General features: G+C 41.4%; 1 protein-coding gene across 4 annotated transcripts in view; it reads right to left on the reverse strand.

Annotated features, from left to right (window-relative positions):
* The window catches only part of septin15 (septin 15), a 37,915-nt gene that overhangs the window by 16,093 nt on the left and 3,694 nt on the right, over positions 1–18,128 (reverse strand). For all 4 annotated transcript variants that reach the window (XM_068312313.1, XM_068312312.1, XM_068312315.1 and 1 more), the window contains exon 3: positions 4,895–5,001. In XM_068312313.1, coding sequence (XP_068168414.1) covers positions 4,895–5,001 — 107 coding nt within the window. The remainder of the gene's footprint in view (positions 1–4,894; positions 5,002–18,128) is intronic.

The following is an 18,128-nucleotide window of genomic DNA, read 5'->3' on the forward strand; positions in this document are numbered from 1 at the left end:
TTAGCCCATAACAACCTCCATGACCTGCAAAGTGGAAGAAGCAGCTTTAGACGAGACAACGAGGTTTTTTTTTTCTGTACTGTATTAAAAAATCAAATTTAATTGTTTCTAAGCTTAAAATAGATTCATATTAACAAAATATTATTGAAAATGCATTCATTAATAAAGTTCACTACAGAACTGGGAATAGGTATCTTGCCTTTAGTTAATTCTACTGATGTCGTTTTTCGTCTTATGTTGCGTCTCCTGGAACCGATTAATGACGTAAACCGAGGTTTACCTGAATTTATACACCATTAAGATTAAAACTTGCTGCAGTTTGAGCTTCCAAAGTCTAGTTGAATATTTAACAAAAATGGATGAAATATTTTCAAGAACTACGGAAAATAACAAAATGGTGAAGAACATGTACTCTGTGCAGTCATAGATTACCATCACCCTACCAGGTCACCAAGAACGTTCTTACTATATCTGTCTCTCGCTACAATGCCACATTGAGCTAAATCAGGCTTGAGTAATTCAAGCTCACACATATCGTAAAGGAAATAGGGTTAAGAGTGTGGCTTCAGTCTACTACAAAAAAAGATGCCAAATGAAACCATTCCACTTCACTCATCAGTCACATATTCACATTCACGCCCACAGTTCCATCCCTCCTCGGAGTCCGTCTGCTGTTCCCTCGCTTCGCCGCATACTTTCACAAGGACATCGAGTTATTTTAGGATCGCCCCTCTAACTTAAACTACAGCCCCGTCGCCCGAACAAACATTCTTCAGCTTCCACAAACCTTCAGATGATCTGTCTGACTCTACAGCTGAGTGGACGCATCATACGCGACCGCAGTCATATGACATATCTCAGCTTTACTGTGACTCCAGCAGGTGTGTTCAAATGTGTGTATGTACAGTAAGTGTTTGTGCGTGGCGCGGCCGCCATCTCAGAACCAACGCTGCTTATTTCCACCGATGCTGTGAAGAAAAACAGATCGGGAGAGAACCTCAAAAATGCTGTCAGTCTCAACACCATCATTTAAAAGAAATCTGATCTAGGGGAATGTGAGGGAGCGACAAAGCTGGAGAGGCCGTTCTGGAATATAAATACTCTGACCCAGTCTCTCCCCCCTCAGCCTCAGACCACAGCGCCCGACGCAAACACACTTCCACACACTAACTGCTACGTTCAGCTGAGATGTGTGCCCACGTTGTGTTTTAGGGGTTCACGTGAGGTTCGACGTGAGCAGCAGACCGGAAGGGATGTTTTCAGTCTTGCGGAAACAGAGTGAATTTATCTCTGTGAGTAGAATGTTTAGGACGGTAGAGGAGCTGCTGTCATGGGGAGTTATAGAAACATCACCTGATGCGTTTTCACCATCAGAGGCGTGAGCGCAACGATGCTGCGTTAAAAAAAAAATCCCAAAATGATGGTGGAAAAAAATGCAATTTCACTGCCCAGGAGAACAAAATTAGTATGAAATGATCTTCTGGGAAAATTTATGACTAATAACAAATCATGCATACATTTAAAGGATGATGAAAACCTTACAACTACATTTTTAGGGTTTATTTTTCACCTTTTGGGAGGCTTTTCAATAGCTTTTTCTGATTACACAAGAACTCCTGAACTGATTTCCATGAATCTGTGTGGAGGAGTGGGGCTCGGGTCAGGAAAGCCTCACAGATAAGAGGGACCACTGAGCCAACACGGACGTTTGACTGCACAGAGCAAGACCTGCTTTAATAATTGGTTGTAAAACACAAGCAGCTGTAGAAAACTGAAAATCCCAACAAGTTCTGATGGAAATCAGGATCAATTTAAGCTTCATTGTTTGAAATCTCATGGCCTTCAGCGATGAATGGAACAGGAATGCTGTTTCCTTGAGTCTGTTCCATAACAGCATTGAGACATTTAATACTCCGCTGCCACAGACATGTGTCAGGAAGAATGACAAAGAAGAGAGCCAACCCAAAACCCTGGAAAGCTTGGCTTACAGATGATGATCAAAAGCATTCATTCATTTCAGCTCAACTAAGTGTCAATAAAACAAATATTTAATGCTACTAAACTCTAGTTTTTAACACTGGTGTTGAAAACTTGAATGTGGAACGGTTTTACTGGAATCTAATGGTGTTGAAGGTTATGGCAATTTCTAATTTTCAGCTTCCCTGATGTAAAGAAACCAATGTTTACCATGGATTATGGTAGAAACAGTCTGAATGCTTTTACTCATGAAACCAAACAAACAGAAGCCGGGTCTGAATCAACAAGGGCTCCATCCTCCTCCGCAGGAACACTTCTGGCCGGTTGAGCGGCGAACAGAACAGCTGGGAAGAGTCGCTGTGAGTGGACGAGTGGGTGATGCTTGTTTTAGCTGATGTGCAGATGACAGCGTGCGGCACAAGTGGAATGAAAGTCCTGCTGTGTAGTGATTAAAAGTGTGTGTGTGTGTGTGTGTGTGTGTGTGTGTGTCTGTGTGTGTGTGTGTGTGTGTGTGTTTTACTGGAAGCATCTTTCTGGATTATACAAATAATTCATTAATTAAGTAAGGAGAGGAGGATTTTTCAGCTTTTTAGCAGCGTGGGGTTGTGTGTGCCTGTGTGTATGTATGTGTATGCATGTGTGTGCGTTCTATTTCTTGGGAAAATTCTTGCCCTATAACCGACCCCCCTCGGGGGGGCTCTCACCCACTTCCCTGTTTTTCTCCCCATCGCCTCTCTCTCACCCTTCACTGCCTCTGTCCTTTCCCGTTCTCCCCCTACTCCTCCTTTACCCCCCCATCACACCTTCAGTCCCTCTTTCTGCCAACTGCATCCCTCCATCCACACTTTATTGACTTTCCTCCCTCGTTCTCTTTTCCAAACACGTTCCTCATCTTCCCTCCACTGCAGATCCAGAAGCAGCCTTCCTCCCTCTCCTCCTCAGTTTGTCATGACCATAAAAGGACAAAACCAGGTCCTGTGGCCAAGACGTTTCCCTCCAAGTTCCACAATCCTTCTATTTCACTCTGCTGTTTTAAAAATACTCCTTTGTTCGCTTCTTCTCCATCTCTTGCTCCTACTCTCCTGTCTCCCACTGCACTCCAGACTTTCACTCTCCTTGACAGCAACACAGGAAATCACTCATCCATTGTGGTTTGAAGCCTGGTGATATTTCTGAGAAGAAGCAGCAATCGGCAACAATTTCTCCTGAAAGTGAATGTTTCTAAAATGCCACACATACTTGTTACTATAAATGATGGAACATATTTAAAGTCACTCATTCATTGGCAACTGGCCGTTAAGTTGAGTTTGTACCGTAGAGTGAAAGTGAGTGAAGAACAGGTAGCACCCAACATCACCAGAGCTCATCGTTGGGTCATAACTCAGTTATGTAGATTGTGTTCTATTGTTTTGTCTCCACAGAGATAGAGGAAATATTTCCTAATGTTTAGACCTGGTGATATGTATATGATGGAGACAGGCTGGTCACAGATAGCTTGTCTGACATTTTCACCTCTCAAATGTGACTCATGACCTTCTGTTATCTTCAGCCTCTTGAGCCCAGAGTGTCTTCTGAAGAGTCCTCCGTCTCCCTCGCACAGAGAACCCACACCAAATATCTAGGAATGCATGACACTCACATGTTTGTATATTTCTGGCAATTTTCCCTGACTGTGGTGAGGTTGGGAATGACAGCAGGTTAAATGGTGGGTGAGCAGTTTTTGTTTTTAACCAAAAAGAGAGATGTGGAAACAGAGGTCCTTTTGAGAGAACACGTGATAGCAAAAAATGAAAATATTGAGAATTTCACCCTTATGAACAACAAATAAAAACATGATAAACACCTCAGTTTTACATCCCATCACACAGTTCACAAAAGCGAGCTGGTCTTAACAATAAAACTATATGTTAGGAAGGGAAAGCGCTGACTCAGTCATCTGTGTAGGTTCTCAGTTATCCAGGTCATATCCAGCCTCTTGGATGAGAGGCGAAACGTCTTCAAGAAACGCTCTGAAAGTCCAGCGGATTGATTTAAACAGCTTTGGATACACTGACTCGGTCCGTTTTATTCGTAATGACAGCAATCTGGACTCTAGTACAGTTTGGTTAAGAAATAAATCTTTGGACAGATTAGGTAAAAAAAACCTCTAATGTTCATTGTTTCGGGAAGTCAGATTCCAACCATCAGTTCTGCAGGATCCCATCAATAATGGATGTTTTTCATACTTTAATACAGATGAATGGTTCCATTCTAATCACTGCCAAAGCTCAGGTTGACCCTGGCTCTGCTGGTTACTGTCCAGTTCTAAACGAGCTCCAGATCCATTTGATTTATCGTGAGGTCATCACTACACATCACATCTCTAAATACTGAGCTACTCAAACCTGCATGTGCTGTGTTTTCTTTACACTCTATTATTGCAGCCGCTGCTGGAGCATTTATCTGGAGGAATGTGGGAAGTGGGGGGGATTACCGTCTTAATGTGTCTGGTGTAACGTCTGAACATTTAACTGACACGTCAGACATGAAATACACTCAACACACATAAGATACAGGATGACTGAAGACACGCATTTACCCAAGTCGTAACAGTTAACTGCAATTTTTTGGGAATTTCATAAATCAGAAGGGGAACTTTCAAATAATAACACAGTAATAGAAAGCTCCAAATTCCCACCATATCAAAAGCACCTCTGCAGCAGATAATGTGTGTAAAAACCATGGAACAACTTTTGAGTATTCCCACAGAAACCCTCTGAGACATGTTATAGTCAGAGAAATCAAACTGTGACCATCAAATAAATGAACACAAAATGAAACACTCAGTAGTAAAAGTCAACACTTCAGGAGAGTTGCATGTAGAAAGTTGTGTGAGACATTTTTTGAGTAAATGAGGTTGCTGGTGGAGCTTAAATACCTGTACAGTCTTCTTGATGCGCTGAGAAGGTCCAGGGTAGTCTTTAGAGTACAAGTCAGTCAGGAACAGAGAGTTGATGAGTGTCGATTTACCAAGGCCAGATTCACCTGAGGAAACAAACAAACAACTAACTGTTATCTCTTTGTTATCTCACACACACACACACACACACACACACACACACACACACACACACACACACACACACACACGGTAGATTCATCCATCGTAAACAAAGGAAAAGTTCAAGAACCCAGCTGCTAGCAAGAACCAGTTTGAGACAGCGGACAAACAATTCTTCACCTCCTGCTGACTCTCTTTCACCGTTTCTATTCATCCCCCTTTCCTACATTCCTTTCACTAAATGCTTTCTTAGCATTTATATATATATATATATAAATCTTATTTCATTTGTCTCTTTGCCAACTTTCCAATCTTTGCTCTTGGACCCATGTTGGAGGCAGCACTCGCACAAACACACAGTTAACATTTACTTTACAAAAAGCCCAGCCAGTCCAAACACACACGCTGCACACACACACTGATGTGATTAACGGCCGAGCATCTGGCTCGTGCCTCCTGAACAGCGCTAGAGGATCATTTGGGATGAGGGAAGAGCAGCGTCTTGTCCCAGCAAGACCTTTGACTTCCACTGCAACATCACGCTGCTTTTCAGCCTTTTGGAAATCTGAAGATGAGGCTGACTTGGCAATTTGAGACCAAACAACAATGGTGGGGGTCGAGTCTGAGGGGCTATGTACTGTGCAAAATACACTTTGTGTTGTTTTTCAACACAAGTGTGTGACACTGGTGCATCTGAAGGCACTCTGAAGCACGAGAGACATCTATCCACTCTGTGTCACTGCTGATCTTTAAATCAAAAACACCCGTCTCTGTGGAAACAAATTCTCTCATTTAGATATTTCATGTGAATTGTTCTACAATGTTATTGGAGGACTAACTACTCACTGGTCCACACAGTCCATGATTTGGTATGCACATACTAGTTAGCTGGTGCCAAGGCAAACTTCCGGAGCATTAGCTGTAATAAAACCCTTTGCTGAACAGGGATGGGTGATATACGATGTGGCTAGAGAAGAGCCAAGACAATCTGAGTTCTTGTTGCTGTCAAAAAACAGTCTATGGAAATAATTTAGATTATTGATCCACTCTTCCACTTTTCTTCAACTGCTTTTCAGCAGGCTAAACCATGCGTCTAGACATGATTGTGTACAAATGCACCAGCACATGTAAAAACAAGCAAATTGAAGAATCTAATTTTGAGATGCACACTTTCTAATACCCCTAAAGACCATGTATGACATGTTATTCCATTTACTAATCAATAGCCTACAGTTGGCCATCAATAGTAACCTGTGATATGATGTAGCACTGTTTAATATGGCTAATGATACCATTTCAAGCAGAGACAGACCAGCTAATAATGAGAGGATAATTCTTGAATGTTTTGTACTCTATGCTGAGTAGGGGGTGATACTGGTAACACCTATGTGATTGTCTGGGCTTAACAGTTCTCACAGAGCAAGAGTTGTCCAAAAGTGCAGCCAAATGAATCATGCTATGATTTATATTTTTACATGCAATGAAACACATAAGTGCTTTGGTGCACCACTCATATGTCAAAGTGGATTAAACACAGCAGAGTGCGGTAAGAAAGGATGGAATTTTTTAGCTTTATCTAACTATTGACTCTCACTAAAGTAAGACCAGATTGGCAATGGACATCTCTATACATTATATTCACTTACACTGTCCACATCAAACCATCTGCTGATGGTGCACATCTGCATGCAGAATGGTTTCATTAATTCTTTCCATGGGACATCTGTGTACTTCATCAGTGAATGTCAGTGTGGTGTGAAGCCCCAGCAGATTCCAGTCTTTACCCTTCTTAACCTTTTGATCTGCCCCCAGTGTGTGTTTGCTCAGTTTGGGACCATCTTCTGTCCCTGTGTGAGTTATGAACACACATGGGCCAGTGTCTCCTGCAGCTTCCACAGCTAGATGACGGCCAACTCACCAGTTTGACGGACTGTTTGGAGTTAGAGTTCAAGCACACATACGAATGAACAAAGAACGTTTTACGATGAGAGAGTGCAGACACACAAAAGCCTCCTCTTCCTCCTGTGATGGGTAAAATGCTGGCAGCCCTGCAGAAGGATGGCTATCTAAACATTGAAGGGAGGTGAGTATGTGGCCATGTATACCATTAATTTGCTTCTGCTGTTAGCTCCTGCTCTGTTGGTAGGTCAGTGTCGCTCCTGACACAAACTGAAGACAAGCCAGCAAACTAATTGAAAAGTCTAAACCAACTATGGCCAGATTGACATGGAGCCTGCAGATGGATTGTCCACGGAAAATTACTGTAAAGTACAACTGGATTGCTAATTCCATGGATTCACCGGGACAAGTAGAAAAACCACTTCATAGTTCAACTTTGGCCAGCTGAATTGTCTTCAGTCGGGGAAGCCTTCACTGAAATACGAGTCCTGCTCTAATGGGTTCATGAAAAAAAACATCTGGCCATTTAGTCTCTTAGGTGAACAGGACAGAATAATAACAGCTGACCTAAGGAAGCTAGCTACATGGCTAATCATTGGATTGGGTTAGGAAGGCAATGCTGACTTCCTTTTGATATTAATGATGGATGCACCTAAAATTCTAGTACATGGTGTTGAAGGAGACAAAATAATGTAGATAGATTATGGTGGTAGACCACACAATAGAGATGACATTAAAAAACCTCATGAAGTTAATACACAAACATTAACAATATGGATGTATTGACTCTTTCCTGTTCATGAGAGAGAGAGATCTACTTTTTCATTTGCTAAATACTCCACTCTGTGTACCAGGTATTCAGTCATTTTTCTGGTGTTATTTTGTTGATGGGTAGGAAGAGCAAACTGGGTTTAGAAAACTGCTGGTGACAAGCAGATGAAGATGTAAAGTTTAGGGCAGTAAAAACCTACAATAAGCTAAAAGACACTGACGATTCTTCATTGGACATACAGCTACTGATATACAGTAGACTGTCCAGAGCACTCGGCCCAAAGGAAAAACATTACGATACTTTCTTTGTAATAACTTACTTTAAAATAAAGAAAAAAACACATCCAGTACAAATGTGTTTTAGATTGGCTTTTCTTTATCAAATTATAGTATAGGTCTAACGCTGAAGTGCATGATGACACTACCAAAGTAAAAACTGATACCAAATTTTCATACTATCCTACACAAAGTCCAAATGCACGTTATTCTCTTAACAAACAAGTGCTATGTTTAAAATATGCTTTCACAAACATTCACTCAATCAAGGTGTCACTGTGAGGTTCACATGAAGTAAAACATCGACACATATTTGACCTTTTTCTGTCGCACCACCTGTTTTAGAATAGATTGCCATCCACCCTTGGAGGGTGTCCTTATATCTTCCTGACAGGTCGAAGTATCTTCTATGTGAACCACAGCAGGTTTCTTCACCTGTGGGAAAAGCAATCTCCTAGAGTTCTTTCAGGGAAGGGAAACACGGGCCAAAGCTTTCAGTTTCTCTACCTGACTGCCTCTCTGTGGTTTGCTAAACTATTCTTGCCCAGTCTTGTCTGTAAACCAGATGTGATATGGGGTGGGGGTGGGGTCATAGAACAACCATCGCACCGCCAACCATGGGTCCCCATCAAAAAGCAGACGGTGCTAAGCTAAACTTCCTGTTGACTAAACATCTCTGTTGATGCTCGGTAAACACCACGCTGGCTGTTCCAACTTCGTGAAACAGTTCAAACAAACACGACAATGAGGAGCTCTTGGCTGGTCTCTGCATCACTTTCTACTCATGATAAGAGGCATCACAAGTTTTATTAAGAACTGGCTTCAAAGATGAAAAAGTTGTGATCAACGTTAAAAACATTAAGGACCACTTAACTAATTTAAATGCTGTGAACAGTTGTGTATTCATTGTACAACTGAAGTGGAGGAATGTAGCTGCAAATGATTTGTTTCTCTGACGTTGTGTCCAGAGCGTTACAGATGCTTCGCTCAGTCACTGCAGTGGGCTAAAAGCCCAGAGGGCAGGTCCGTCCCAATTAGCCCCCCCCCCCCGCTTCAGCTTTAATTAAATATTGGTTCCACTGGACAAGTGAAAGTTCTGTGCCAGCTCGATGTAAATAGATCAGTGACCTGAACACTGGTGAGGGATGGCAGGTCCTTTCTGCTGTCTCTTTTCCTCTAAACGAAACATCAGTCCACCTCTCCATGAGTCCATCTCTAGGTCACTCAGCCTCCAATCACATGGCCACATTGGTCCATGTCTCTTGTCTGTCCCTTCTCAAAGTTTGTTACTTCATTCTTGGTATGCAATCTTACTGTGCATGTTAATCTTACTGTGCACAAATTAAAGATATTCCTTTGGGGTCCAGTGTAATTAGTGTAAAATCACCCGAAAATCGACATTTTACAGTTACAGTATATATTTTGCAACACTATAATCTCCCAGCAATGTACAATCCTCCATGTCAGACACTATTACAGTCAGATAATGACAGTTTTATAGAAAACTGATCATGACATTTGTTTCTGGTTTCCTCTCTTGCCACATGCCATCATGTTTCTGCTGTTATCTGAGCAGATATTACTGAAAGCATAAATGACTCCTCTTTTTCTTATTACTGTAATCTCTATAAAAACGATCACTATGCAGTGGAATAATGAGTAATTTGAAATACCATTCAGTAACACAACATACTGCTGTCAAGTCTCTAATATCAGTATTTCAATACAATATGAAAAATGCAACTGGTCAAATGTTAAGCTAATTGAGGGAATGAAAGTCTCTAATTTGTTCCTAGAGTTTTAATACAACAGTTCCTTGTCAGAACAAGAGTTCCTAGATAGATGAAGTTAATAGACAGCGCAACCGTCGGACAAGATTGATGTTTACTCTGACATCCAACAGCACTTTGCATGATGTCTAGTGAAAAATGAACATGTTGAAGGAACTGTAGCAAGCCAGACCATGAGAAACAGAACAAAATAAACACACAAATGGTCACACTGAGGTTCCCATGGGATGCCTGACATTCCTGCCTTTTCCTCTCATTCCATGTCTCCCTCTTTCTCAGCCTGCGGCAAGAGCTGGCCTCCCTCACGTCCCAACAACCCTACTAACCAACACCTAACACAAACACCCATACACCTTTAACAAGCTTGTGTGAGGCCAGAACCAGGATATGTGACAGAAGACATCTGGGGAGCAGAGAGGTGGGGGAGAGAATGGAAGTCAAACACAAGCAGTGAGTGCCAGAGGGGTTGTATTTGCTGAGCACCAGACCGTTGGGTAAGATAATTCTCCATTGTTGCAGCTAAATGGGACTCGCTAACCCCAGGGGTTCAAAGGTCAGTGTTTTGGCACAGATAAAGATCTGCAAGTCCAGCAGAGACAGTGGAAGCATCACAATGCAACCTAAACTGCCTCAGCACGCCATTTGACTGTGGTGGTCCAAAGCGCATGGATACAGGAGCTTTGGAGGGATAAAACCCACTTTACCTTGGATTTCTTCAAAATTAGAGAGTGAATGCTGCATTCCGCCGAGAGGGAGGCTCAATCTGACAGACTTATGCACGTGTGAGGTCACAGCAAGACATGTGCCTCTCAAAATAGAGATGCACACAACGGGAGCAGAGCAGAGAAAGAATGAGTAAAAACCAGGGATAGACTGACTCGCCTGCAGTGGTTTAAGCATGCATGAACATGCACATGTGCACAACCCCATCCACAGACAAGTGAACACAGTGACAGGGTAGTCTGGCTGGGCGTTGGGCCCAGAGGCACTGAGGAGACTTTGTGCAGGTTTGTCAGCAGGCTGCAGTGCAGTAATAATGATGGCGCTCACCAAATTCTGATCACAGCTCTTAGGCGTCAGAAAGGAAAATACTCAACCACATATTATTATGTCATTTTGTATGTTTTCCTGCACCACACAAGATATTTTAAGAGCTCAGATCTCTCAGACAGCAGGCTTCTGTGTCCTTTAACAGACAAAGAATAATAAATAAAAACCAACATGATTCAGACTCGTTAAGAATGTATTTGATAAAGAAAATGATAACCCAACTTCAACCTCACAAATATGGCTACCTTAGGGAGTTTCCATTAGATTTGCAATGTGACAATGTGGACACAATAAACTGAACATAAAGCATAACAGATTAATAGCCCAATTTCCTGCTGAGCCCCAGTGGTTTGGGAAAGTCCATTTGTCTTCAAATTACTTCCTTGTGCTTCACCAGGGATCTCCTGGGACTTTAAGTCTGTTGAGATGTTGTGCTGGTTCACTTTGACACTGGGCTTACGAGGATACATACATAACTGTGAGGTGAGACAGTCTGCAAAAGACTCTTCTGAATGCTTGTATAGTTTTCAGTCAATATGCACACTGACCACAACCAGCAGTTGTGAAAAAAACAGAGTGTTTTTATTAGGTAGGACATTGAGATGGGAAATAGGGGAAAGAATGAGAGGTTGATGTGTGAACAAGGTCTATAGATGGCACAGGCCTAATCTCCTGCTTTATATGCACCATGTAATGGAAGATTTTTAAGGACAAACAAAACATAGGTAAGAAACTTTCCAGGCTGTCAAAAAGGTTAACTGGGTCCAGGGACTAATCTTCAGTCTAATATGTCAGTATAACGGTTCTTTAACAGGTCTTTTCCCAGCAGACATTCGACTTGTCACAGCAGGAAAAGCACAGGTGAAACTAATAACGTGAAGGATGGCTCTGTTCCATTGGACTATCCCAGAGGAACATGGTTTTGAGCCAGTAAACTCAGGAGAACTCCAACGGAGCTGACATATGTCAAAGGAATGCAACCAATATTACTGTTACCAAGTGCACCTGTGTTTTTACTGCGACAACATAACATTAAGCTCCTCCGCACCTGACAGACAGTTTGGGGTTCCCACAAAGAAAAATAAGGGCTAGACTTATTTTTCATTATGCTCATCTGAAAACTGAATTTTCAGTTGACAATGCCAATCTGCATCAATGAACATCAAATAGCATTCAAATCTTCAAATAGAGGTGTATTGGAAGTGAATAGCATGAAATCCCTTTGGACCAATCAGAATTTGGAATTAGGAGCCTCACTGCTTAAATCTCTGTTTCCAGCTATGCTAACATTACGGCTGTGTTATTCCACCTGTTAGAATCAACAGTACACTTTCCATAAGCGGTGGCTGTCGGCCAGATGGCCGGATCGTGAAACACTAGAGGTGTCTGCCTGCCTCGGCTTTTCTGATCATTTACAAGAAATTTAGATTGTTCAACTGAATGAAAGTTTTTAGTCATTGGACATCAGGTTTTGAAGTCTTCTGAGTTTAATTGAGTAACAGCTAACAGCCTGTTTCCTGAAGAACACTGGAGAGAAACTCCTTTATCCGGTCTCTTTACTGGTTTTAATCAATGGATCAGTTTATTTGGAAAAAGAGAAAACTTCTGGATAGTTTGGCTCTGGGGTGAAACCTCATAAAAGATGACTAAAGAAATCAAAAGCTATAAACAAGACAAGTATCTATGAACACACAACAATCAGAGACGTCTGTCAACTCATGTTACTGAAACAACATTACTAATGTTAACAGAATCAATGTTTGACTAAATAAAGTTTCATTTTCATTGGACATCTGGTTCAGAATGCCACTCCCCTTCCCAGCCCCTGAACCCCACCCTGCCTATGTTAGCCAAAGAACACTAGGCAAACATTGATGACTGGTTTTAAACTTTACGAAAAAATGAAAACCCATCATCACATCTTAAAACTTATTGATTTAAAATGGATTTTTTCCTGAGATTAAAACACGGTGAAGTTATTTCACAATAAAAGCTTCACTATGTGGGTTAGGCTTGAAGTCAAAATCCTCTCAGGCAACTGCAGGCGTTCAAGAAAATAAAAGCTGCTATCCCAAAAATCACACATTTCTGTGGCTTCTTCAAAAACCACACTTTTCTGCTTCAACCATCCCAGATGGTCCATTGGGGTGTTGTTTGGGACCACAAGGAAACAAAAACTTGGTTTGTATTGCTTGGAAAGCAGTGTTAATCATGCTAACAGTTTGTTTTCATTGTTACAGTTGTGAAACAGTGATAGAAAATGGGTTGAAACCCATCATTCTCAGCGAGTCATACGTCGAGTGCTTAAGTAGAAGGTATGGAACTAAAGAATGAAGTTTCACTCTCACTGAGAAAGCACTGATACAATGTGTGTGTGTGTGTGTGAACGTGACACAATGTGTGTCATTGGTGTATATTAACGCATCTGGTTAAGCCATGAGATTATTGAGACCAAAGCCTTCCTTCACTCTCCCTCTTCTGCAAGGTCAGTTGGCAAGGCGGTCAGTCTTAAGCCTAAGTCTTATCTGCACAGACACACTGCTCAACGTAGCAACACACACACATGCAAGATTAGCTAACAGGATAGACAATCACACACACAAGCAGCCAGCCTTACAATCACACACGGATCAGCAGATAGTGATTTAATGGACAGACTAGACTACTACTGGGCTGTAAAGAGATTCAAGCTCATCCAGTTGACACTGGGCTTCATTCACTGGACTTTACTCATTAATGAGGGCACTCAAACACTATCTAAACCAGAGACATCATCAAAGCAATGAAAACAGAACACAAAAAGGAAATATTCATTCTATCTAGTTTGTCATTTCAGCATAGTGAAGCAGCCACACCACAGAAAGATGTCACAACAAGGCTTTTGGTTTTGTAAAAGTGTGTGCATCAATTCTACGGAGAAGACATTGATTTATGTAGATGTGAACTTACAAATCAGTGATTACTTTAAAGACGTCTGTTTTATACAACTCAACAGACTTGATCCTATCCAACAGACTGATGTGCAGCTCCACCAGTATAACTAAAAGCATTCTGCTTGACTCAGCTACAAAAATGTGGGTGTGTAGCTTTTCCTCATTTTATGAGTTTTTGGAGTGCTTGTTAGAGAATGTAAGACATTGTGAGACTTTGCAGAATTACTGATTCACTTATGGTGCAAGTCCTTTTTTTAAACTGCAGCTTTAATCGATCTAAATTGTTTGATATGCAAGTGACACAAAGAATGTATTTACAGTAATCCCTCAGTACTCGCGGTTAATGCATTCCAGGAAAAAACAACATTTTGCGATATATATTATATATTACTATATTATATATATATATATATATATATATATATATATATATAATATATTATATATTAGATATATATTATATAATATATATTATTATAGCGAAGAACTATTTTATCATTTATGGTAATTTAAACATTTATGAACCCTCCCATACTGATATTAAATCACCTTATATCTGTATTACCTTTTCCCACACCCTTATATATTGCTTAAAGTGCTTTTAAGTGTTTCTTTAATACACGGAAGTGCGCTTGTTGATCTTGAAGTCACACCAGCTTCTGGGGGTCGCAGCAGCTAAACAACGATTGATTGTTGATCTTGAAGTCAAATCAAGCTGTTATAGAACACACACCAGTTCAATAACAATGCAATGGGCCACTTGCAACTTAAAGCTCTAGCTTACAAAGTCCTCCTTTGTGCTCCTCTCCTACTTTGGGAACGTAGAGGCTACAGGGCTGTTTGGAAGCAGCCTTGATCCACACCAGGAGCAGCATGAAGCCAGCAGGCCTCGCTTCCCCTCTCATTCCAGATCCCTTCAGTTCTGCCCCGACTCTCTGCTCTGTTCAGCTCTCTGTACTGGCGCTGGATCTCGCTAATCTTTCCAGGAGTTTCTATTCAATCTGCCAGCTGGACAAAGAGGCAGGAAGCAGATTTTTCCTCCTCAGAAAGAGGCGGATTGTGACAGAAAATACAAAAGAGGTGGTCAGAAAGAGCGAGAGAAAGACAAACTCACCAGAAGAACAGTTTGCAATCACAACACTTGGCTCAGCTTTGGTAGATGCATGAAAACAGGCTTTCTACCATTTATCTCAGTATTCAAAGGCTATCTCATGACCTTCATAACTTGCTGTTACATGTTCCCACCAATGCAGCCCCTTGCACTACTTTCATGAAGTGCTTAATCATCAGTTAAGTATTGGCAGAGGGTACCAAGTGCAACTCATCTTCTTGACTGAAATAATGATGATGAACTCTAATTGAGGATTTAAATAAACAGTTATGTCTGCAGATGAACAGTAGAGGCTCATGCAATTCACAGATACTTCAAGTCCAAAACATCAAATGGCTCCATCGTTTTGGTATACAAAATGTTGTTGATTACAAAGTCTTGGAGATGCACATGAATGCACCATTAAGTCCCACATTTGTATTAAACTTTGTCATTTCCCCTTGCGGGGATCAATAAAGTATACTTCTTCTTCTAAACTATGACATGATGACAACACAGGACTTAGCATGTTTGTCTGCTGTAACCACTTTGGTACGAGGGTACCCATCACTGAGGCGGACAGCCTTCCAAAACTGACTCACCAAATGGAAAATGTAACTGCATTGGGCGCTCACCAGATATCAGCTTTATACCCACAATGTCAACATCTGTTGCTCTATGAAATAAAGGAAAATAATTTGTCTGCCCCATTTATGTCAAAAATATTTTCATCTACACGCTTGAGGGAAGACTTTGTGTATTCCAAGTCAAATTACAAAAGAAATTGAGTTCTTTTTGTGATTGGAGTGTAAATAATATGAACTGTATTTGGTGCTTGGTGGGAACAGAAGCAGTCGACTTGTGGCATCAAATGCATCCCTAGACTTATGTTAACATTTTAAAGAGTTCTTTTTGTGATAATATCATGCCAGTATTCACCTCCTCACCTTTATCCACCTCTGTAGCTGGATATAGTAGCCGTTAGCCTCTACAGCTGCAGTTAACTGTTAGTTGCTTTCATTTTGAATTTCCTCTTCTCAAAAAAATCTCTTAGTGTCTGAAGTCAACAGAGCACTGAATTGTAATATCTTGTGACAATATCTAGCATGAAGACTTGGGTTTGGAAAAAAAGTCACTCAAAGACAGACTGCTGTCGTTTCTCAGGCAGAAAAAAAAACAGCTGGATTCCACTAAAAACTGGATCTAAAACAAACCACCTTGAGACAAATTAGAGCTCATTTTTCAGTCAGTCTGACCTTTTCTGTCTGTCTCTGTCACACAGTTGCCTTATGAACTGTATTTGGTGCTTGATGGGAACAGAAGCAGTCGACTCGTGGCATCAAATGCATCCCTAGACTTATGTTAACATTTTAAAGAGCCAGCGACAGACGTGACATCTCCTCCCTGGGACCTCTGCTGGAATTTGAACAAGTTACTTGTCGGCATCGGTCCAGTCCTCTCATACTCTATCAACATTCTGTTCCAAAGCTGGAAGGATCAGAACCAGGCCTCTGACTCCAGCAGAGCTTTTACACTTTTCACTATGAGGCCAAGTACAGCAGTTTTGATATGAAAGGTTGTGATTCTGTTAAATCTGTCCTTATTTTGTTGTCAATAGCTCTTCTGTTTGATGGACTTCATTAGTCAGTCCACTGAATCCTAGCTTTCATTCAGCCAGATGAAGGTTCCAGATGAACCCCCCCCCCCCACACACACACACACACACCCTCGGATCCTCTTCCCCGTACGTATCCCGTGTCATTCGCTGAATGCGCTGCTATGCCCCTCACATCCGTTATGTGTGAAATTTGGATCAGCTGGGGCATGCAGGGCTCTGAGCCAAGGAAGCTGGGAAGAGAGGCAGAGGGGCCCATATGTGAGGGCCTGAAACAGGATCTAGTTCACTGTGAGTCTTTCTGGCTCTCTCAGCCAGGCTGAATTCAACATAGAGACTGCTAAACAGGAGGATAAAACCCAGCCGGACAAACCGGAACAAAGGGATGGACATATCTCTGTGTTTGTTCTTTATCATCTCACTATACTGATTGGAGTCACTACAAGTCAAACAGAGTTGAATTAATAACCTTTACAATCATTTAATAATGTAGAAAGAGGAGCAAGTGCTTCAAACTCAAATGCGCAAAAACTAAAATGTGTGACAGTAAAACAGAGATGCTGAATTCTTAAATTTGAAATTAGCTGACAGTTTTGTTAGTTTCCAGAAGCAACACCATCCAGAAGCAAGTCTAAAAGATCTTTGATAGCCGCTACTTTTATTCTAATCCATAGAAGTCAAATAAAAACAGCCAAACCAGCACCATGTGTTGAATGTAAGTCACACGTTCTAACAGATCAATACCTTCAAGAGATAAGCTGGAGACCACGTGACACCACATAATCATGGGATTAGCTGACAATTATTAAATCATCAGCCAAAGCCTAGATGTGTGCAATACCCCAATACCTGCAGAATTACCTGACAGTGGTCTTTCCCCAGTTTAATTTTTGTCAATATAGTCATCAAATCAATATGTCACCATCTGTGAGTGAGAAGATAAATTTCGATATATCTGACATCTGAAATCTGCAGGACTTCCAGGGTCCAATCTATATTTGTTCAATTTCCATTACAGATCCCTTTCACACAATGAACTGATCAATATATCAACTGAGGGCTGAAGAGAAATTGGATCCTGTGTTTTTAGTTCCAGGAGTTGGAAAATCCCAGTGATGGTTATAATTATGTAAGGACTAAACCCTGCTGTGGAACACAGCTCTGTTAACGGTGTGGCTGCTAACACATCACTGTCAGGTCAACAGTTTCTAATATAAGTGCTTCTATTTTTCATGAGGATGTTGCCGGACTTTAACAGGTGAATTCCTGGAATCAGATTTCATTCATTCATTCATAAGGCAATTGATGCTGGCTGGCCCCCACCTCCATACATAACACTTAAATCACATCAAATTTGGGGTCTCCATCCATCTCCATGCCTCTGTCCACCAGGTCTGACTCATTCCCCTTTGAACTAACATCCTGCAGCACACGTTTAAATCCAACCACCCAAAACACTGAAGTGTGTGCAGAGGGCTGCAGCAATAAGCCCTCTGGGAAACTGACTCCCGCTCTCACTAAATATAATTCCACATTCACACATGAGGCTGATCAAGGCCGATGTCTTGAAGGCTGGGTCCCACCGAACGCCACGGCTCTGCAGAAACCTTTGAAAAATATGTCTTCTTGTATTCCAAAGCAGCTGAGTGAGCTGGATTCCACACATTCTTCAGCTCCTTTCGAACTG

This window comes from Antennarius striatus, chromosome 4 (assembly GCF_040054535.1).
Source record: "Antennarius striatus isolate MH-2024 chromosome 4, ASM4005453v1, whole genome shotgun sequence".
Taxonomy (NCBI): Eukaryota; Metazoa; Chordata; class Actinopteri; order Lophiiformes; family Antennariidae; genus Antennarius; species Antennarius striatus.